Raw genomic sequence first — 22273 nt, forward strand, 5'->3', positions numbered from 1 at the left:
CAAATAAAAGGTAATGAAGCACAGATAAATTCTCTATGTGGATTAGCCTTGAAAACATGGTAAGTGAAAGAAGCCAGTCACAAAAGGCTATGTATTATATAAAAAGTATATTAGTGGCATTTAGAGGCTGAAGGGGAGGAGAAGTGACTGCTATTGGGTACGGTTTGCTCTCTGGAGTGATGCAGATGTTCTGGAATTAGTGGTAATGGTTGCATAACTCTGTAGATGTAATAAAAACCACTGAATTGGTAAGTTTCAGGGTGAATTTTATGGTACGTGTGTTTCTCTAAGTAAAGCTCAATAAAGCAGTTACTAAACAACAAAGATGACAGGGCTTTATAATATATATTTTAGAGTTTCTTATTTAATTTTATTAATAAAAAGTTATATCATTTTATTAATATGTATACAGTGGGAAAATCCATTATTGTCCCTGTCCCAGTGAAAAGAAGTACACACAACAGACCTTTGTGATATTCTGCAACAATGAGCCATGCTGGTGTGGAATTCTCACTTTTTAGTAAAACCTTTAAAAACTCAAGTGAGCTGTACAACACCCTGATTGCTTTAACTTCAGTGAACCCTGGAGGTATAAAGAAGCTAGGGTTCTTTGTGATTCTTCAGTGCAAAAAAGTTGGAAATTTGGATTCCTGTTTGACTCTGTATTAAGTGATCAGAATAAAATCACTGTAAGGCTAATCTTGAACCGCTTCATGGTTTTCATTCTTGCTTTCTATAGTGGCTATCTGTTGTTTCCACTTGCTCTAAACCCCTTTCCTTTTGGGTTTGGCCCACTAATCCATGTGATTCTGACAGGAGTTAACAATGACAGCGCACGTAGCCCAGGCCTTGCCAAGATCACAGGCCCACATCCCCCTTTCCACAGGGACTGGTCCAACGCAAGGGCAGGTGACCCTGCAAGACCAGAGCCCCTCTATAGGATTTCATTTGTGGACCTGGGAAAAGGAAGTTCTCTGTCTCCCTTTTGAATCATGGATTATAAAGATGTGGACTTGTAGCCGACACTGGCCCATTATGTAGAGAGCACCAGCCTGAAAATGAATCCAGGAAACAAAAACAGTCCGAAGATGATGGTAAAGAGCCTGGGCAACACAATCTGAGGCCTAGCGTCAGCTACGCCTGCTAAGTGCTGAGGTTATTACTTCAGTAAATCAGAGCACAAATGAAGTATTTCTTCTCTAAGGAATCAGACAAACACGATTTATTTCAGAACAAGACAGGAAAGACTGAACTAAAGAAAAAGTTTTATCCTAAACTTCCCAATAGACATCTTCGGGACAGGCTCCATGTTATCAACTGTGTCAGTCACATCAATTGCCAGTGCAAATTGTGTAATTTGAAGAGTCAAGTTTGCAAATAACAATCTTTCCATTCTCTGTGCTTTAGAACAATTCTCAAAACACATTTATTATGCTCTTAAGTCATAACTGTTCAATTAGGTTTTTCTTCACTGTGCCATGGAGGGGAAAACGAGTCTAACCAAACAGATGTAGTAAAAAGTATGGTTCCTGTTTTGGCTTCTTTTGTGTTAATGACCAGAGAAAATCCTTTGTTGTTTTTCATCTTGGCTTCAACATAATGTATCAATATCCTTTTCTTCCTCTGAATCTTGCCCTGGTATCCAGCTGAAAATAAATGTACAATTAAGTCAAATTTGGTACAATATAATTAAACACCCCTTACTTTGGTAAGGGGTGTCACCACATGAGAGAAATAAACCAGTTATCAGCAAAATCAAAAAGGCAATGACATCAGAACTATCAAGAAAAACCACAGTAATAAAGATGGCATTAAAAATAACAGTTCCACTTAAAGGCGATCAATAAAGATTTTCTTCACAAGTAGAATCCAAATTACGTTTAACTTTTTATTTGGACTATATTCAATATCCGTGCTTTTTCTAGAAAACTTGCTAAGTTTAGGTTAATATTCAAATATATTTGAAATCTTTAAATTGTAACTGATGAGCCCTGAAAAATGTTAAGTAACACATTATTTTGGGATTAAGAATCCTTCAAGTGAGTTACGAGCTCACAAGCTGGCAGCATGTTCTTTGAAGCCTCACGATGCAGCCATTTCTCAAGGGTGGTAGGTGGAGTGGAGGGTTCTGAAGTCAGTTTGTAAGGCAAACTTATATAGTCAATGTCACTCCCTGGAAATTCTATATTTCCTGGTCAGGAACCAGGCAGCAGAGCAGGAGGTGAGCAGCAGAAGAGTGTTAGGGGCTGAGCTCCGCCTCCTGTCAGGTCAAGGGCATGACATTCAGATCAGCTGCATTAGAGTCTCATAGGAGCGTGACTCCTACTGTGAACGGTACATGCAAGATAATGTAGGTTGTATGCTCCTTATAAGAATCTAATGCCTGATGATCTGAAGTGGAACAATTTCATCACAAAAGCATCCCCCACCCCCTTCCCCGTCCTAGGACAAATCGTCTTCTTTCATGGAACCCACCCCTAGTGCTAAAACGGTTGGGGACCACTGTTGTATAGGAAGGGATTATTTTGGAAACAGACCCTGCCAATTAGTCCAACAAAGGCAGTGTGGACAGATAGCCGTTTATTGATGGATCACTAAGTGAAGCAGCTAAAGCCATACATTTTAAAAAATAATTTTTAAATAATCAGGATGGTGAGCTGCTCACACTATGAGAGAACAGCAGATTCAAACTTCCCATCTCAGCTTCAATTAGATATACACTCACTGTCTGTAATAGCATGCAAAGTTACTTACACAATTTGAACTGTTATGTTTCTGTTTTTTTGCCGAGCATGTATAACAAGTTACGTTAAAAGTGATATGATGCTGTTCATTTTGGAGGACTAACAGTAAAACACAGTCTTAAAGATTATAAAAATTTCCCTAAACTGGCTGGGCGTAATGGCTCACACCTGTAATCCCAGCACTCTGGGAGGTTGAGGTGAGCAGATCAGGAGTTTGAGACCAACGTGGTCAACACTGCCAAACCCCATCTCTACTAAAAACACAAAAATTAGGCTGGGCGTGGTGGCTCAAGCCTGTAATCCCAGCACTTTGGGAGGCCGAGGTGGGTGGATCACAAGGTCAAGAGATCGAGACCATCCTGGTCAACATGGTGAAACCCCGTCTCTACTGAAAATACAAAAAATTAGCTGGGCATGGTGGTGCGTGCCTGTAATCCCAGCTACTCAGGAGGCTGAGGCAGGAGAATTGCCTGAACCCAGGAGGCGGAGGTTGCGGTGAGCCGAGATGGCGTCACTGCACTCCAGCCTGGGTAACAAGAGCGAAACTCCATCTCAAAAAAAAAAAATAGAAAAGAAAAAAAATATAAAAATTAGCTGGACATGGGGGTGCATGCCTGTAGTCCCACCTACTTGGCTGAGGCACAATAATCACTGGAACCCAGGAGGTGGAGGTTGCAGTGAGCCCAAAAAAAAGGGGGGGGCCCTAAGGTGCTCTTTTCAGTGTCAAAGTATATGTGAAACTCTGCCTTGTACTGATTATGTAAAAATGGTAAGAACATTTTATTTTATTTTATTTTTGAGATGGAGTCTCACTCTGTTGCCCAAGATGGATTGCAGTGGCGTGATCTTGGCTCACTGCAACCTCCGCCTCCCAGGTGCAAGCAATTCTCCTGCCTCAGCCTCCCGAGTAGTTGGGATTACAGGTGTGCTACCACATCCAGCTAATTTTTGTATTTTTAGTAGAGATGGTGTTTCACCATCTTGGCCAAGCTGGTCTTGAATTCCTGACCTCGTTCGTGATCCACCTGCCTCGGCCTCCCAAAGTGCTGAGATTACAGGCATGAGCCGCTGTTCCTGGCCCAAGAACATTTTACTTTTTTATGCAAGATTGTTAAAAATTTCTGCAGCAGGTAGATAAATTGTAAAAATAAAAATAATCTGACTTCTTTGTTCTTTGGAGATCAAAGACCGACCTTCAGGTAGAGAATTTCAGAGTTCATTGTACATGCTTTGAAATTCTTGACAAAGTTAAAGGCTTGCATTTTAAATGGGTAACAAATCTTTGTGAGAGAAGACAAGAAAATCATTCTCTATTCACATTGAATGACAGGAAAAGATGTCACTTGAGAAAGGAAGAAGAGCATGGCCCAATTTAATGTAACCGTGCAGCCTCCCTGGATTTGATTAGCTGGCAAAAGTGCTCAGGTTCTTTCTTTACAACCACTTGCAGTAACAAAAGTAACGAAAGGTAAGGGATTTGCAGTGTAGTTCCTAAGCAAGCAAAAGCACGCTCCAGGCCAAGCATAGTGGGCGGTGGCTCACTCCTGTAATCCCAGCACTTGGGGAAGCTGAGGCAGGCAGATCACCTGAGGTCAGGAGTTCAAGAGCAGCCTGGCCAACATGGTGAAATCCTGTCTCTACTAAAAAATACAAAAATTAGCTGGGTGTAGTGGCAGGTGCCTGTAATCCCAGCTACTCAGGAAGCTGAGGCAAGAGAATCTCTTGAATTGGGAGGCTGCAGTGAGCCATGATCGGGTCACTGCACTCCAGCCTGGGTGACGAAACAAGATTCCATCTCAAAAAGAAAGTATCCTCAAGTCCAAGTGCTTTCTTCCTTTAATGGGATGCTCATATTTCTGGTTTTATGCTTTTCTCTTAAGAAAAGGGTCTCAGTTTTCATTCCAAAGATCTCTGTAGAGCTTCCAAATCAAAGAATGTTGGAATGAACCCCAGAGATTTGTAATCCCCTTTTAGGCCCTATTTCTACAATCCATCCCTCCAAAATTCAAACACAGATACTGACATTTTTCTCTCAGTCACATAAAGCACAAGTATATACACCTTAGAGCTCCACATTACAGGTCTGTGTACAATTGCCAACTGATCTCAACTTGAGTGGCCAACATCAACTTGTACCCATCTATACCTGCTGAGACTTCATTCTCACACTTTCAGAAACGCATGAAGTTCAGGAGCTGTGGTTAGCATGGTGACAGAATAACATAACAATGAACTCTGGGTTTTTATGAATACTACCTACCATTAACTCATTGGATAAGAATACTATCCACATCCTTTTTTCCAAACCATATCACTGCAACTTATCTGTAACTATTAAGTCATTCACATTTTTTAATCTCCATATAGCTAATTTTTAGCATAAGCTTTAAAAAATCTTTAACCACTTACCGTTGATCTTTTACACTCAAAAAATGAGTATTTCAAAGCTTTGCAGTATCCTTCCTTCAGACACTCCCGAGGGGATTTTCCTTCCTATGATAGACACATAAAACAATATAAACACCTTGGAAATTTTCTCACAAAGTACAAAATAATTGTCCTTCTGAAAATAGTTCTTTTTTAAAGTGTTAAAAGAGGAAAATAGAAAGTTATATAAGAAACAGTTCTTAATTCATTTGGGCTGTTGGTGCCTAAAGAAAGAAAAAAAAATGAAGTAACTTTTGGGAACTTGAAGGGCACTGTGGAATTCTTGAAAACACTGGTTTCTATAGGATACTTTTACTTAAAATGTTTATGTAAAAATCTAGAAAGGGATATCTTCATTTCCTTATGGGTGAAATGTGTGAACTATGTACTCTAACATCAGAACATTTTTAGTGTTGGTAGGAGACACTTTACATAGATATTAACGAGGCAGGCTGGAATACTCCCTCAATAGAAATGTGTGGCCCATTCATGCACCAGGAAAAATGTAACTCAATGCTCACCGGCTCTGCATAATCAGCTGTTTCCCTCAAGCAGATTTTGACTCTAAGACCCCCTCACTGCAACCACTCCCCAGAACCTTTATGTTGCAAGTGCCAGGCACACTCCACTAGTTTTTACTGTGAAAAGCTACAGGGCACTATGTCTGTGGTATTCCTGTTCCCCAGGAATCTTGGCCACCTTCCAGTCTGTATGTCTGACCAGGTCCTAGATATCAAATGTCATCCACATCAGTGACTCTCAAAAGTGGATCAGAGTAGCAAGCTTCCTTCCTCTCCAAACTCTGCAATTCTGCTGGTGGAATGTGTTGCCCACATGAAGCATGCGGAGGCAGACAAAAGACTGATCATACAAAAGGTTGTAACTATCCTTCATAAGCTGATACCTCTTCAAACTGTATGTAAGATGCTACCTTTTTCAAAAGCTTTCAACCTGTATTGACAGCTGCCTGGGGTAAAGATCCATTAGATACACTAAAGCTAAGCGGCAGTCATTCATCATCCACTGTCCCCAAATAACAGACTGCTAGTTGTTTGCTCTTCCTTTTTCTCCAGCATATGGCTGGGTGAGATTTCCTAGACACCCTGGCATCTAGTTGTGGTCGTGTGACTAAGTTCTAGCCACTGGAATGTGTGGGAAACAGGTGTAGAACTTCTGGGTTGGTCCTTAAAGAGGCTTGCCCCTCTTCCTCACTTTACTCCGTAAGGTTGCCGGACCTGATGATGTGGAAGCAAAGCAGTCTTGAACCATGAATATGAGAGCAACACCCTATTTCCTATATTTTCCTATTTCACAGCACAGAGTCACAAGATCAACAGGGTCTGTATCCATGGAAGACTGAGAGAAATGACCAGGCCCTGCTTATAGGCACAAAAACAAAAGAAAGTTCTCTATCTTGTTTAAGCCACTATTATCCTGGGTCTCTGTAACACGTACTTGAATTTATGTTCTAACTAATACACTCCCAAGCTTTTTTGCTTGCTGAGGTCAAGATCAGTCAGTACTCTCAAACATGGCTGTGCCCAAGAACCAACCTAGGAAAGAAACTTCTAATTTATTGGGGATAGGGTAAGGGCAGCAGTGGAATCTGTACTTTTAAAAAGCCACACCGCTGGCCGAGCACGGTGGCTCACACCTGTAATCCCAGCACTTTGGGAGGCCGAGGCGGGTGGATCACGAGGTCAAGAGATCGAGACCATCCTGGTCAACATGTTGAAACCCCATCTCTACTAAAAATACAAAAACTTAGCTGGGCATGGTGGCGCGTTCCTGTAATCCCAGCTACTCGGGAGGCTGAGGCAGGAGAATTGCCTGATCCCAGGAGGCGGAGGTTGCGGTGAGCCGAGATGGCGCCATTGCACTCCAGCCTGGGTAACAAGAGCGAAACTCCATCTCAAAAAAAAAAAAAAAGAAAAAAAGCCACACCACTTCCAGGTGATTCTGATGAAGAGCCAGCAGGTCTGGAGGCTGTTAATGGAGACAGAGAAGATATCCTGGGACAAATGAAGTTCCTCCTGCAGAGTTTCATTGTCCTGATCATCCAGGAGTCATTAAATCCTAATAAGTCTCTCTAAGAGATGCCTTTTGCATCTGCTTTTTCCCTGCTTTCCTCCAACCCCATTGGAATTTACATCCTTACCATTACCCTGAGTTCCTCTGAGACCCTGTAACTCCTTGACAATCTCCCAAAGCAGCACCTAGAACTAAATACACGTTTATGCTGAATTCCTCCCTAGAGTGAGATGCTGCAGGTTTCAGGTGGGTTAAATACTGGCCAGAAGAGACTGTAGCACCAACCTGACATAAGATCAGATTAACCTTTTTCTTCAAGAACTTAAGAAATCTAAAATCTCCATCATAAATACGATTGCCATACAGAGCAAACACAGACCTCAGCAGAGCTTTCCCTGGTCTTCAGAGTCTCCAGTGAGTAGTAGTGGGCGGTAGCTGCCAGTGACACCATCCAAGAAAGTGGAGATTGTTCTGGACCTGAACACCTCCTCACTGTTGCCCTTTTACACTCCAGCTGAAGTAACCATTCAGAATGAATTTAACACAAACTGTAAACGAACATCCAGCTAAATAACTGTTTATAAGCATCAGGTTTTCTGGCTGACCAAACTGAGCATTGGTAAGGCCACATATTCAATGGCAGGGAAAGCAAAGTCTGTACCAGCTGTCCCAATCATCATCTCTGCCTAAAGCATGCTAACCTTCCAAAGCCTGGCTTTCTACACTGGAGAGATCATGTTCCATTCATCAGTATTTGTTCCCTGAATTGGAGCCTGCCACTCCATACATGTTTGCTGTATCAACCACTGCAGAAAGCCAGCTTGGAATTCTCTGTGCTGTTGCTACTGCCCTCAGCTTGCAGTTTCTTTCCTCAGTCCTACTCAGCGTTACTTTCTTCCTTTGATCACTCATCAACATGGCCTGAACGTCTGGATAAAATCCAATCTCCTCACTCTGACACACATGTAGGCCTTCACACCTGGCTGCAACCTTCCCCTCAAGCCTTCTGTTGCACTATCATATGGACACTAGCTCCTCTGGGCCCTCCCATATCTCTCTGCCTCTGCACTTGCTGTTCTTTCAGATTTTCCCCACAACCACAATTCCCGCTCGGTTACTTGATAAACTACTACCCAACCTTTAAACTCAGCTCAAATGTCACCTCAGAAGATTATTCCAAATTCTGAAGCAAAATCAGATGCTCTCCATGGGCTAAGGCATTTTTTTTCCCCTCAAGATCTAGTCATTAAACGCATGTTTAATAAATGCTTAGTCTTACGGCAGGAATTTAGACTCTTAGATGTCTACTTCTCCCATGACACCAAGCTCACATGGGTAGTGACTGTTACTGATACATCTTTGTTATCACCAGTGTCAGGCACCAAGCCTGCCACTTAAGAGGCATTTACCAGGAGCGGGCTGAACAGCAGCACCAGTGAATGAGGGGCAGAGGGAACACAGCCCTGGACAGGGGAGCCTGAAAACAATGGTACCTCTGTTTCCTCATTTACATAAGGAAGTTGGGCGAGATAATCCCTTAAATTTATAATAACTCGTTTTACTAGACACTGGGAGGCAAGAATGGCTAACTGCTAAGATCGGTGAATCAAACATAAATTGTGACTCGGAAGAAATACTAATAGAGCCTTATAGTGGATGTCCATTTGGGGGTAATCCTTTCTCTGAAATAACAGCAACTTTATGAAACTACATCCCCCAATGCAAACATAATTGCACACAACTGAATGCCCTCCGACCTCTGCAATTGGAAGAGGCACCTGTGCTTTACTTGGGCTCAAAAGCAGAACCCAGGTTCACTCTGAACCTCACTACATGCCTCTGCATTCAGATTGGGTGCTGAGGAGACCTGTGACTGTAGCCGGGAAGTGAAGGAAGAGCGTGGGGGAAGCAAGATACGAAATCGTGCAAATACAGAGTTGCTTTATTTTTACAACTTAACATCCAAAATGCAAAGAATTGTAACTCAGAAACAAATTCGCATCAACACAAGGCAAATTTAGCATACATTCAGTCACAACTGAACAGACAAGAGACACTACTGGCCAGGGCAGTGTACCGGGTTTACGCAACTCTCTGGAATCATTCATTCTACAGATTCTCATTTCCGGGCAGGCAAGAAACCTGGCTTATTCTCCTTTTTCGTCTTCAGAACATAGCAGAACGCTAGCATTCAATAAACGCCTCGTGAACGGAAATAGGTTAATCTTCACAAAAACCCGACGAGGTGGGTATCGTTATTTCCGATTTAACCCCATAGAGAACTGGGGCTCCGATAGCTCAATGGATCTGCGCATGTTCAGTGAGCCCGAGCTGTGACTTAGGCCCGGGTCGGTTAACTCGAACCGCCGCCGCGGGCATCCCGCAGCCCTCCGCCGAGCCGGACCTCCCCGGGGCAGGCGTCTTCACCACCCGGAACACCCCGCTGCGCTACCTGGATCACACAATCCGACTGCAGCAGACACAAGCCCAGGTCCTCCCTCAAGCCCGAGCACGCGCCGCCCTCCGGCTTGTCCTCGTAATACTGGGGCATTACGGCGCTTCCCGTCAGCTGTGGACTCTACTTTCTTTCACTGCAACAGCTGCGACCTCTCCGGCAGCGAATAGAACCCGTAGTAGGGGACCGGAAGTCAGTTGCAATAACTTCCGGCGGGCCGCGGACGACGGGGGCAGCGGTGGATGAGCGACGGAAGTGGGTGCGTGTGAAGCGGCGCGCCGCTAGCGCCGGCTACGTTGCGGAAAGGGAAGCGGGCCCGGCGGCTGCTGGGCTCGGCTGGTGGGAGGAGGTGGTGGGCTGGTTCGGACGCGGGTCGAGGCTGCAGCAGGGCTCCAGGTGAGGCCTGAGGACCGCTCTTCCCACCCTCGGCCCGGGCTCGCGCTGGGGGCCATTTAGTTCTGGCAGCTTTAGGCCTGGCGTCGCTGCCGCCTGGCAGTGACCATGTCAGCTTCCGGCCGCGGTGGAGTTGCGGTTAAAATTAAGGACGCCCAGTTAGGTACATTTGCATAAATAAAGAGCATTTAGTATAAGCATATCCGAAATGTTGCGTGAGATGTAGGTATACTGAAACCTTATTCATAGCCTGTCTGAAATCCACATAGAGCTGGGCATTCTTTGTTTTTATTTGCTAAATCTGGCAGCCGTACCCGCGGTCGCGGGCCGGAAGGGAGCAGCTGGGCTTGGCCAGGCGCTGCCAGCGGCCCGGGGGCCTGCGAAGTGGAGGGGAAACAGGCAGCCGGGCACTTGCCGGCGTTCCTCGGAGCTGGGACCGGTTGGACTGGACTCCAACGCTGCCGCTCCCTCTGCTGAACTATTCCGGATTTAAAACACTAGGGATAGGAGTTCTGCTTGGTTTTTAATCTTGCTTTAGTGACCGAGGAGCTTCTGGCCGTGCGCTGATGGATTTGTGTGAACAGGCTATTTATTTTACCTTTTCGGTAACGGTGTTCTAACCGGCTGAAACATTGTTTTCTTACGCATTTTCTTAAAAGCACGGAATTTCGAGTCAGATTTCTAATTTTAGCTCTATCACTATCCTCGGAGTCATGAGGCAGTCACTTCATCCCCGTCTCTGTAATGGTAGCTGCCCGTGGATAAGTGTTATTAGGTGATTCAGAAGGGTGGGCTCTTGCCCTTGCCTGAGGTGCAGTCTGCAGTTGCCAAGCCCTAAGACCCGCTTCAGAACCAACTGCATTTGCTTTTGACTCCTGGCCTTTCTCTAGGGTTGGGAAGAACATGAAAAGTGACCTCCCTCCCAAGAGGGGTGCCGGTAGTCAAAAGTTTCTTCAGAATACGTGTAAAAGAAATGTTTTTCTTCCATCTAGGAAGATGTTACCGAGTACTTCATTGAATTCCTCGGTGCAGGGGAATGGAGTCCTAAGTTCCAGGGATGCAGCAAGACACACAGCCGGAGCAAAACGCTACAAATATCTGAGAAGACTTTTCCGCTTTCGGCAGATGGACTTTGAGTTTGCTGCCTGGCAGATGCTCTACCTGTTCACGTCCCCGCAGAGAGTTTACAGAAACTTTCATTACCGAAAACAGACGAAGGACCAGTGGGCCAGAGATGACCCTGCTTTCTTGGTACTGTTAAGTATCTGGCTCTGTGGTAAGTGGTAGTTTATTTGCGATAGACTTGAACGCTGAGCGTTTCTGATTAGACTTTTCATTTATTATAAATGTGTTGTGGGTCAGAATTTGGAAATATTGGAAGCTACTTCTCCTTTTTACTGAGGCCTCAAAAGTCTCGCAGGAAAGAAAGTCTTAGTCTTCTTGGTTCTACAGATGCCAGAGTAAATTGTTGCCCTAGAACACTGAACAGCAGGGGACAAGATTCACTCCATGTCTTTATAACTACTGTGAATCGGTACCCAAATGCCAGCTGACTGTGAAAATGAATAGGAAACTGGAAGTTGCATTTCTGTCAGGCAGATCCAGAGTGAGAGTTGTAAAGTTATTGATGTGAATTTGAGAAACTGAAGTTCTCCAGTTCCATAACGCAAGGGTCTCATTTACCTGTAGGGTGTTGAAGTGTGTAGGGTATTGAAATTTATAGGCTGTTTTGCACCTTTAACTGGACTTAAACTATGTTAGTGCCTGCTCTAGACTGCCATTCTAAATACTGAGGCCACCTTGGTGAATCAGCCTGGCAAGGGCCCTTCTCAGGAAACTTCAGCTCCCTCAGTAGCCATGCTGTGTTCCAAGGTGGTGTTCACACATTTTGGGAGTTTTGTTTACAGACTTGTCTCTCCCACTAGCCTGGGCATCTAGGGGGCAGGGGATGTGTTCTGTATTTCCGGAATCTAGCGGAGTACCTAAATGAGTCTTGTGAATCTTTCTTTCAGTGTCCACTATAGGATTTGGCTTTGTGCTGGACATGGGATTCTTTGAGACAATAAAACTTCTCCTTTGGGTTGTATTCATAGATTGTGTAGGTGTTGGTCTTCTGATAGCAACTTTAATGTGGTAAGTACCATAACTCTGGTTTTTCAGATACTGCTGTAGCATCTCCGTTTGTTTGCTTCAGAGGTACAATAGCAAGAGATGGAAATTGAAACCAAGATAGAGTCCTGAATGATCAATTTTGACTTCCAAGATTATTACAGTTTGCCCTCGTGTATTGCCACCCATATCAGAAAATACTCTAAAGGATGGTTTATATTGTCAAAGTGTAACAAATAATTGAAATAATGATTATATTTTGAACCCAAAATATCTGAGACAGGTCCCAATTTAGAAAGTTTATTTTGCCAAGGTTAAGGACATGCCTGTGCCACAGCCTCAGGAGGTCCTGATGACATGTGCCCAAGGTGGTTGGGGTGCAGCTTGCTTTTATACATTTTAGGGAGACATGAGACATCAGTCAATATGTATAAGAAGTACACTGTTTCCGTCTAGAAAGCAGGGAAAGGCAGGTTATAGTTAGATAAAATGCTTGTATTCTTTTGAGTCTTTGTTCAGCCTTTCACTCAATACACAATTTACTTGTGAGAGGCAGGTACAGGAATAGTCATTTATGCCTTAGTCTGGCTCAGTGAGTGAGTCTGCATTTTTACATAAACAATAAAGCAATCAGATAAACACTTGTCTCAGGTGAACAGAAATACTTTATGTCCCACAGCTGTAAAGATAAGCTATCTTATTTAGGATTAAAATAGGCAAGTTTGCCTGACACGGTTAGCAACTTGACTTTTATCTTTGGCATAGTGATTTGGGGGTCCCAAGAATTATTTTCTTCATACTAACAAAATCCCTGGTTTTGCAAAAATATTACAGATTTAGCCAGTTTTGCTTAAGTTGTCTGGATGATAGCATGGTTTTCTGCATTTGTCAGTAGAGACCACTCCTAGACATTCATTGCATTTAAATCCATTTAGATCTAAGGGGTATTCTGTGGCATCTTACTTTGAATCTTGGCATTAAATGAAGTATACTTGAAAAATAAGGATTGTTTTTAAACTTCTCAGGCCTTCCTGCTGAGAATAAAACCCTCTCCCTCCCCACTCTCTCTCTCACACACACACACACACACACACACACACACACACACGTCTTATCAAAAGGGTTCTCAGTTTGCCTTTGGTTGACTTCATAACAGCAGTGTACTTGTGGATAAATCTGGTGTTTGATAAAGTTCTCCTGTGTTATTGTCATACTGGTTGAAGGGCATAGGATGTGGCCAGCAATCTTAAGTAGAGAACCAGTGGTTGAGCAGGTCACTGTAGAGAACATTTTAGTTGCAGAGAGAAACTGGGTTCAAATGCCAAATTAGTTATCTGTGTAACCCTTAGTCCCAGTCTCTTTTGTAAAATCAAGTTAATTATCTATTTTGTCCAACTTTTGAGAATTATGGTATGAAGAGTACCTGAACACAGTTAAGTGTTCAGTATTTGGTAGTTACTACTAGTATTTTAAGCAAAACTCTGCAACTATGACTTATGATACCAGCCTTTAACTTTTTTTTTAAACTGTACTTTAAGTTTCTGGGGTACATGTGCAGAATTTGCAGGTTTGTTACATAGATATACATGTGCCATAGTGGTTTGCTGCATCCATCACCCCGTCATCTATTAGGTATTTCTCCTAATGCTATCCCTCCCCTAGCCCCCCACCCACCGACAGGCCCCCTGTGTGTGATGTTCCCCTCCCTGTGTTCATGTGTTCTCTTTGTTCAACTCCCACTTGTGAGTGAGAACATATGGTGGTTAGTTTTCTGTTGCTGTGTTAGTTTGCTGAGAATGATGGTTTCCAGCTTCATCAATGACCCTGCAAAGGACATGACAACTTATCCATTTTTATGACTGCATAGTATTCCATGGTGTATATGTGCCACATTTTCTTTATGTAGTCTGTCATTGATGGCCATTTGGGTTGGTTTCAAGTCTTTGCTATTGTGAACAGTGTCGCAGTAAACATATGTATGCATGTGTCTTTATAATAAATGATTTATACTCCTTTGAATATATACCCAGTAATAGGATTGTTGGGTCAAATGGTATTTCTAGTTCTAGATCCTTGAGGAATCACCACTGTCTTTTACAATGGTTGAACTAATTTATACTCCCATTAACAGTGTAAAAGGGTTCCTATTTCTCTGCATCATCTCCAGCATCTGTTGTCTCCTGACTTTTTAATCATTGCCATTCTAACTGGCATGAGATGGTGGTATCTCATTGTGGTTTTGATTTGCATTTCTCTAAAGAACAATCATGATGAGCTTTTTTTCATGTTTGTTTGCTGCATAAATGTCTCCTTTTGAGAAGTGTCTGTTCATATGATTTGCCCACATTTTGATGGTTTTTTTTTTTAAATTGTAAATTTGTTTAAGTTCTTTGTGAATTCTGGATGTTAGCCCTTTGTCGGATGGAGAGAGTACAAAAATTTTTTCCCATTCTGTAGGTTGACCGTTTACTCTAATGATAGTTTCTTTTGCTGTGCAGAAGCTCTGGAGTTTAGTTAGATCACATTTGCCAATTTTGGCTTTTGTGGCCAATGGTTTTGGTGTTTTAGTCATGAAGTCTTTGCCCATGCCTGCGTCCTGAATGGTATTGCCTAGGTTTTTACCTGGGGTCTTTATGGTTTTAGGTCTTATGTTTAAGTCTTTAATGCATCTTATTTTTGTATAAGGCGTAAAGAAGGGGTCCAGTTTCAGCTTTCTGCATATGACTAGCCAGTTTTCCCAACACCATTTATTAAATAGGGACTCCTTTCCCTATTGCTTGTTTTTGTCAAAGATCAGATGGTTGTAGATGTGTGGCATTATTTCCGAGGCCTCTGTTCTGTTCCATTGGTCTATATATCTGTTTTGGTACCAGTACCATGTTGTTTTGATTACTGTAGTTTTGTAGTATAGTTGGATGTCAGGTAGCCTGATGCCTCCAGCTTTGTTCTTTTTGCTTAGGGTTGTCTTGGCTATGTGGGCTCTGTTTTGATTCCATATGAAATTTAAAGTAGTTTTTTCCAATTCTGTGAAGAGAGTCATAGAAAGCTTGATGGGATAGCATTGAATCTATAAATTACTTTGGGCAATATGGCCATTTTCACGATATTGATTCTTCCTAACCATGAGCATGGAATGTTTTTCCATTTGTTTGTGTTCTCTCACTTTCTTGAGCAGTGGTTTGTATTTCTCCTTGAAGAGGTCCTTCATATCCCTTGTTAGTTGTATTCCTAGGTATTTTATTCTCTTTGTAGCAGTTGTGAATTGGAGTTCAGTCATGATTTGGCTGTTTTTCTGTTATTTGTGTATAGGAATGCTTGTGATTTTTGCACATTGATTTTGTATCCTGAGACTTTCTGAAGTTGCTTATCAGCTTAAGGAGGTTTTGGGCTTTTAAATATACAGTCATGGGGTCTTTTAAATATACAGTCATGTACTCTACAAATGGAGACAATTTGACTTCTTTTTTTCCTAATTGGATACCCTTTATTTATTTCTCATGCCTGATTGCCCTGGCCAGAACTTCAATACTGTGTTGAATAGGAGTGGTGAGAGAGGACATCCTTGTCTTGTGCCTGTTTTCAAAGGGAATGCTTGCAGTTTTTGCCCATTCACTATGATGTTGGCTGTGGGTTTGTCACAAATAGCTTTTATTATTTTGAGTTATGTTCCATCAGTACCTAGTTTATGGAGAGTTTTTAACATGAAGGGATGTTTTTTGAGACAGAATCCCACTGTGTCACCCAGGCTGGAGTGCAGTGGCACAATCTCAGCTCACTGCAACCTCCACCTCCCAGGTTCAAGTGATTCTCCTGCCTCAGCTTCCCAAGTAGTTGGAACTACAGGTGTACACCACCACACCCAGCTAATTTTTGTACTTTTAGTAGAGATGGAGTATCACCATGTTGGCCATGACCTCAGGTGATCCTCCCACCTTGGCCTCCCAAAGTGCTGGGATTACAGGTGTGAGCCACCATGCCCAGCTGATACCAGCCTTTTACAGGCATAGCCCATATATGCCAATTCAGTTCCAGACCATTGCAGTAGAACAAATACCACAATAAAGTGAGTCACCCAGATTTGTTGGTTCCAATTGCATATTAAAATCATATTTACACTGTACTGTAGTCTAAGTGTACAATAGCACTATGTCTCTAAAAAACAATGTACAGATTTTAATTTTAAAAGGCTTTATTGCTAAAAAATGCTGACACAGAGACATGATGTGAGCATATGCTGCTGGAAAACTGGCAGGGGCCAACTTGGTGGACCCAGTTGCCACAAACCTTCAATATGTAAAAAGAAAAAAACCACACATATCTGTGAGGCCCAGTACAGTGCAGTGTGGTAAAATGACATATGCCTGTATTTTCCTTTGTAACTTCTGACTAGTACAGCAGAGCTTTTATATGTGCTGGTTAGCCAATAAATGCTGTGCACTGTTAATATAAAATTCTAAAATCTGGCCTAGAATTAACACTAATGTAAGTCACGTATTCATTACCAAGAATTTTATGAAAAGCAAATGGTGTATTTTAAAATTTCAATAAATAAGACTTTCAGAGGAATAGTTTGATTTCTAATAAGATAATAAGCATTCTGCCATGAATGCAGTAATTCTGGAGGGCCATTGTTTTAGTCTGTTCTCACGCTGCTATGAAGAAATATCTGAGACAGGGTAATTTGTAAAGGCAAGAGGTTTAATCGACTCTCAGTTCTGCATTGCTAGGGAAACTTACAGTTATGGTGGAAGGCAAAACAGAAGCAGGCACCTTCCTCACAGGGTGGCAAGACAGAGTGAGTGCAAGTGGGAAATGCCAGACACTTACAAAACCATCAGATCTTTTAGACTCGCCCACTGTACAGCATGGGGGAAACTGCCTCCATGATTCAGTTACATTCACCCAGCCCCACCCTTGACACGTGGGGATTTTGGAGATTACTGTTCAAGATGAAATTTTGGGTGGGGACACAGCCAAACTATATCAGCCACAGAAACTAAATCAACTTGGAGTTTAGCACCTTTCATGTGAATCTGAATCATACTTTGAATTAAATACGAAGAGATTCATTGTATTTGTGAGAACCTGTGTTGTAGGTTCTCAACATAGGAACTGGAAAGAGAAATGACTCCATATAATTATGAGCATCCAGAGGTGCCAAAGACACCAGCATGAGGAGGTGTTCTGTGGAGATGTGGAATTGTTGACTCCTGGTACCAGGAACGGCAAGTGCAAAGACATAGAGATGGAACAGCATGCTAGGTCTGGGAGCATAGGGTGACAACGAGTGACTAGGGAAGAGATGTGACTAGAGAAATTGGCCTTAATGCCATTCAGGAAAAAAATTGGACTTTGTCCCATAGACTGCATGTGTGGGTTGGGGGCAGAAGGAGGTGGGTAGCTTTGAGACTTTGAAGTAAGGAAATAATGTCAAATTCACATTTTAGGAAAAATATTTTCTGTGGCAGCGGAGCAGGCAAAACTTGGAGTAGTGAGTAGGCAAGGCTGGATACACTTGCAGAGGTCTGCGTAGGAGTAGACGAGGCCCAGATAGTGTGGTAATAGGAATAGAGAGGAGAGATGGATTTGAGAGCTTCCTGAGATAACAAGGTGTGAGGGGGGATCGGGAAGTGGGAGTGGGTAGGAGGCTCCTTTGAGCTGGCCTGCAAGGTTTGGGCTTCGATGACTGAGAAAGCAGCAGGTGCAGATGAAGCAGCCCTTGCTGCCATGTTGAGTTCAGAGAGCTTGTTGAATAGAGGAAAAGAAGGTCAGTAGACACTGAGGTTGATGACTCTAGACCTAGAGGCAAGAGTCGTGACCACGATGAGCCTCTGACTGGCGTTGTTAATATGGAGCTGGGAGGTGAAAACCACAGGGCCTTAGAGTGCTCTCAGAAGGCGCATCTGTGTTCTAGAGGTGAGACTCACAGTGAGGCCAGAAGCTTGGAAAGTACGCATTTGGGATAAGCAGGGGAATAGCGGGAGCAGTGAACTTCTATAGAAAGGGCGCTCTTGGGGAGTGAGCTACATATTGACTCCATACAATCCGAATGGCACACGTTCTTGGCTAAAAAGGAAACCTTCTGGGTAAGCTCTAGTTTGTTCAGTATTGTTTTGGCATTTTCAGATAACTAAACCCAGGACTGTTGCCATTAGTATTGCACCAGGTTTTTCCTCTATTTATTTTATTTTTATTCCCAGTGCCAGAATAGCATATTCTTAACTGTATCCTTGAGTTGAAATGAAATAATACTTTAAAAAATACATTGAATTTCCAATATATGTTTATAACACAGTTTTTGTTCTTTGAAGATCTACTTTTCTATTACTCAGATGTTTTACTTTTTATTCACTCATCACTGAACTAAAAAACTAGTAGGCCGTGTTGTAGAACAGTGACCTAAGCTTGAATAATTATTCTCAAGTCTAGATATGTCACTCTTCCTTAACTGCTATTCCTATTTCACCCTCCGTTTAATAGGGGGTTGACCCAAGTCTTGGGCCTGTTCATTATCCACATTCATTTTTTTGGTGACATCATTCAGTCCTGTGGCTTTAAATATTAATATAATCTGCACACTGACGAGTTTGTATGTCCGGTTTGGACTTGTCCTCCAAACTCTAGACTTTGTATCCAACTTCTTACTCCATCCCAGTTGGCATCTTCAACATAACAGGTCCAAATTCAAACTTCTGCACACTCCTTCCTGCCTCAAAATCACTCTTCTTACAGCCAGCCCCACCTCAGTTAAAGGCAGCTCCGTCTTCCATTTGTTCAAGGCAAAAATCTCTCAGTCATCTTTCAGTCTTTCTCATACTCCACATCAATACTTTACGTCACGGGCTTCAGAGTATCGTGTGTTCCACATCTTAGCACCTCCATTGCGACCAGCCCCTCTGCTCATCTCTTCCTTGCAGTAGCCTTCGAACTGGTCTCTGCTTCACTCTTGTCCCTGGAGTCTGTCCTCAGATCAGCCACCAGGGCAGCTCTGTCAAGGCATTTAAGTCAAATACTTTTCTCAAAACTCCACAGTGGCTTCTCATGTCACCGGGAATAAAAGCCAGATTTTAAAATGGCTGCAGGCTCTGTAAGACATGGAGCCTGTGTGACTAGATGTTGGGCCCAACCCTGTTTCTTTTCTGACTTCCTTTCCTGCTCCTTTTCTTTTTTCAGCACAGTGGACTTTTTACTCACTCCTCAGACCTCCCAGGCACTATGACAGTCCTTGGGTCTTTACCCACGTTACTTTATGACCCTCATATGTAAAATTGCATCTCAAGTTTGTATTCTCCACATCTTTCTGCTGCACCTTTCGCTTCTCTCCATAGTACCACCTGGCATACTTACATCATTGTTAGCTTTTCCCCTAGATGGAAGGCAGGGATTTTTGTCTGTTTTGTTTATTGATATCTCCAGAATTTAGAATGTCTGCCATATAGAAAGTAGTCAGTAAGCATTTACAGAATTAATTTTATTATGAAAGAAATTTTAATTTTGCTCTTAGGTTCATCTCTAACAAGTATTTAGTGAAACGACAGAGCAGAGACTATGATGTGGAATGGGGCTATGCTTTTGATGTGCATCTCAATGCTTTTTATCCACTCCTGGTCATTCTGCATTTTATCCAGCTGTTTTTCATCAACCGTAAGTAGCAGTTACTTAGAATATTATCCAAGTCTTCATTGCATGCATTGGTAAAGGGACTCATTGTCTGCATCTCTTCTGGCAGATGTTATCCTGACAGACACATTTATTGGATATCTAGTTGGAAATACCTTGTGGTTGGTTGCAGTTGGCTATTATATCTATGTCACTTTCCTGGGATACAGTGGTAAGTAATTTTTTTAAATGTTTTTGGTTGATTGAGAACATAGCAAGAGGGGGAAAGTTCTAACAGTAAAACTAAATAGCTTGCTTTTATGGAACACTTATAGGCACTGTCCTAAGTATTTTATGTGTACTGTCTCAATCTTCATAACAAGTATATAGGTTTACTTGTTTCCTTTTTTCAAATGAAGAAACTGAGGCACAGAGATGAAGCAACTTGTCCATGGTCATGCAGCTAGGAAATGGTCTAGCTGGTATAGAACAAATTTTATAATTTCAAGAACCCGTGTTAAACCATGTCATCTCCAAATGACTTGCAGGAATCCAAGCCCATTCATTCCTCCTTTTCCCCCATGCTTTCGGATTGTGGGTTACCAGCAGTAGGGTAGAGTAGAGAAAGGTGGGGCCCAGCATCTAGTCATACATGTGTATGAAATGAGATTTCCTGAAGGCTTTTGAGTCATACTTTTGCCTTATTTTTAGTTTTCATGATTATCATATGGTTCTGTAGACGATCACAGAAGATCGGGCCCAACATTTATTGTCCTTGGGACATGTGTGCAGATTTACTCTTAAATCCTGTTGTCAGTTCATTTTTCTTAATATGAATGAGGAACATATGTTATTCTTCATTTATGGTAAGAAATGATCGCCATTAAATAAAGCCAAATAAAATCTAGAGACTTTACTTACGACTTGTTAGCACTGTACATTTCTAAGCCCATCCTTTCCTGTTTCTGTAGATGGTTAGGGTCTGCTAGTACAGACGACTCTGACTGTGCCTGGCTTCTCTGGTCAGTTGTTCCCACTCCCTTCTCACCGCCCCCCTCAGCTTGTATGCCAGGGACCACTTAACCCCTTTGTTGTAATGCCTTGTTTGGGGAGTGCTTTCTCTAGTCCAGGGGAGATGTTTGTGCCATTTCTAATGAATTTTAAAAGTGTTCTGTGATTAGAACACGGCAGCACTGTGGTTTCTCTTAAGTGGATATTTGAGCACTCCTGGTAACTCTCTGTACCACTTAGAATAGTTGGAGTACAGTTCAGTTTTCATTTAAGAACTTCCTGCATGAGAAATACTTAGGTCAGGATGCATGGGATGGGGTCCTGCTAACTAAGCAGTGAGCAAGAAACATCAATATTTGGAGCCAGATCTTGAGGTCTTTTCTAAATCTTGGACTACTAGTTGAGCTCACACCCTCTTAAAGTGGGGGTATAATGCTTTACAGTGAAAATCTCAGTTAGCTAAAAGATATTTTCCTATAACATCATCCATCTCTGTACTTTAAGTTGGACTCCTAGAGGCTTCTGAGGCAGTCATAAGTTTAAGTTCACCACTGTTTTAATGAGTACTGTGATGTTTCTCCCTTACTGTTAACCTCTCTTGATCCAATGTATGTCCCAGTCAGCCTCTGTGCTCAAATAATTCATCTCTGAGGTTTCTTCCCAGCCCTATACAAGAAAGAAACAGCACAGAGGATGGGAAGACTAATCCTAGTTCTAGCTATAAATAGCATCATCTTACTGATTCAAAAGACTCGTTCCCTTCCACCCCACAGGTTGAAGTAAGCTGTCTTTCAAAATGTTCATTTATCAGTAATTTATTTGCTTTTTTAAAAACCAATTTGGATTTCTTTCTTTCCTAGCATTGCCATTTTTGAAAAATACAGTAATCCTTCTGTATCCATTTGCACCTCTGATTCTACTCTACGGGCTGTCACTGGCACTGGGATGGAACTTCACCCATACTCTGTGTTCTTTCTATAAGTATAGAGTGAAATAAAAAAAAAAGTGAGAATATTCAATCATAACTGTGACAACAGTATTTGTGAAGTGATAATTTCTTGTAAAACTTGTAAATAAACTATCTGTAGATATCTTAAAGATGTAAAGTTTGCAAATTTGAAGAAATATATGTTAACACTGTGGTCAGGTACATTCCTTAAAACTAATTAAATGTACATTTCTATAATAAATATTTTTTAAACTAAAGCATGTGTGTTATTCTAATATTTGCACAGATAGGAGCTACATATAAAAGGCTAAGGGCATGGGGAAAATATAAATGTAAAATATAAATTAGTATTTTTGAAAGAGTAGTTGGGGAACATGGGCATAATCACACACACACTCTCTCTCTCCTATCAACAAAAATGCATAATCTCCATTTCTAATGAGCTGCATTTTAAATATTTACATAAGCCACATGATCCCTTCTAACCTTCAGAATCCTCTGTAACCTGTAATGTCACTCAAACAAACAGGAGTCACTGTACTTCAGGCCCTAAGC

The 22273-nt window shown here is 42.1% G+C and overlaps 2 protein-coding genes across 4 annotated transcripts; one reads left to right on the forward strand and one right to left on the reverse strand.

Moving 5' to 3' along the window:
- Positions 1-344: 344 nt before the first annotated feature.
- On the reverse strand, positions 345-9837 carry COA5 (cytochrome c oxidase assembly factor 5). Its single transcript, XM_002757406.7, has 3 exons — positions 9655-9837; positions 5154-5237; positions 345-1646 (listed from the first exon to the last, which is right to left on the reverse strand). The coding sequence occupies exons 1-3, from the start codon at positions 9751-9753 to the stop codon at positions 1605-1607; spliced, it is 225 nt and encodes a 74-aa protein (XP_002757452.1). The 5' UTR covers positions 9754-9837; the 3' UTR covers positions 345-1604.
- A 48-nt stretch (positions 9838-9885) lies between these two features.
- On the forward strand, positions 9886-21975 carry UNC50 (unc-50 inner nuclear membrane RNA binding protein). Of its 3 annotated transcripts, none has more exons than XM_008980114.4 (6): positions 9886-10213; positions 11043-11326; positions 12063-12183; positions 19664-19803; positions 19889-19990; positions 21630-21975. In XM_008980114.4, the coding sequence occupies exons 2-6, from the start codon at positions 11047-11049 to the stop codon at positions 21764-21766; spliced, it is 780 nt and encodes a 259-aa protein (XP_008978362.1). In that variant the 5' UTR covers positions 9886-10213; positions 11043-11046; the 3' UTR covers positions 21767-21975. The 3 variants fall into 3 exon arrangements, with proteins under 3 accessions (XP_008978362.1, XP_002757453.1, XP_008978360.1); XM_002757407.5 differs by having other exon boundaries at positions 9886-10053; XM_008980112.5 differs by having other exon boundaries at positions 9886-9916.
- The last annotated feature ends 298 nt before the right edge of the window (positions 21976-22273 follow it).

The sequence above is a fragment of the Callithrix jacchus genome, chromosome 14 (assembly GCF_049354715.1).
Source record: "Callithrix jacchus isolate 240 chromosome 14, calJac240_pri, whole genome shotgun sequence".
Lineage (NCBI taxonomy): Eukaryota > Metazoa > Chordata > Mammalia > Primates > Cebidae > Callithrix > Callithrix jacchus.

Bases quoted from the DNA above. Each gene is read 5' to 3' on its own strand.
- COA5 (XM_002757406.7), bottom strand. From the start codon at position 9,753: ATGCCCCAGTATTACGAGGACAAGCCGGAGGGCGGCGCGTGCTCGGGC. The intron at 5,238-9,654 runs GTAGCGCAGCGG...TGTCTATCATAG, and splicing joins AGTCGGATTGTGTGATCCAG to GAAGGAAAATCCCCTCGGGA. The intron at 1,647-5,153 runs GTAAGTGGTTAA...ATTTATTTTCAG, and splicing joins TTGAGTGTAAAAGATCAACG to CTGGATACCAGGGCAAGATT.
- UNC50 (XM_008980112.5), top strand. The intron at 11,327-12,062 runs GTAAGTGGTAGT...TCTTTCTTTCAG, and splicing joins GTTAAGTATCTGGCTCTGTG to TGTCCACTATAGGATTTGGC. The intron at 12,184-19,663 runs GTAAGTACCATA...TTTTGCTCTTAG, and splicing joins CTGATAGCAACTTTAATGTG to GTTCATCTCTAACAAGTATT.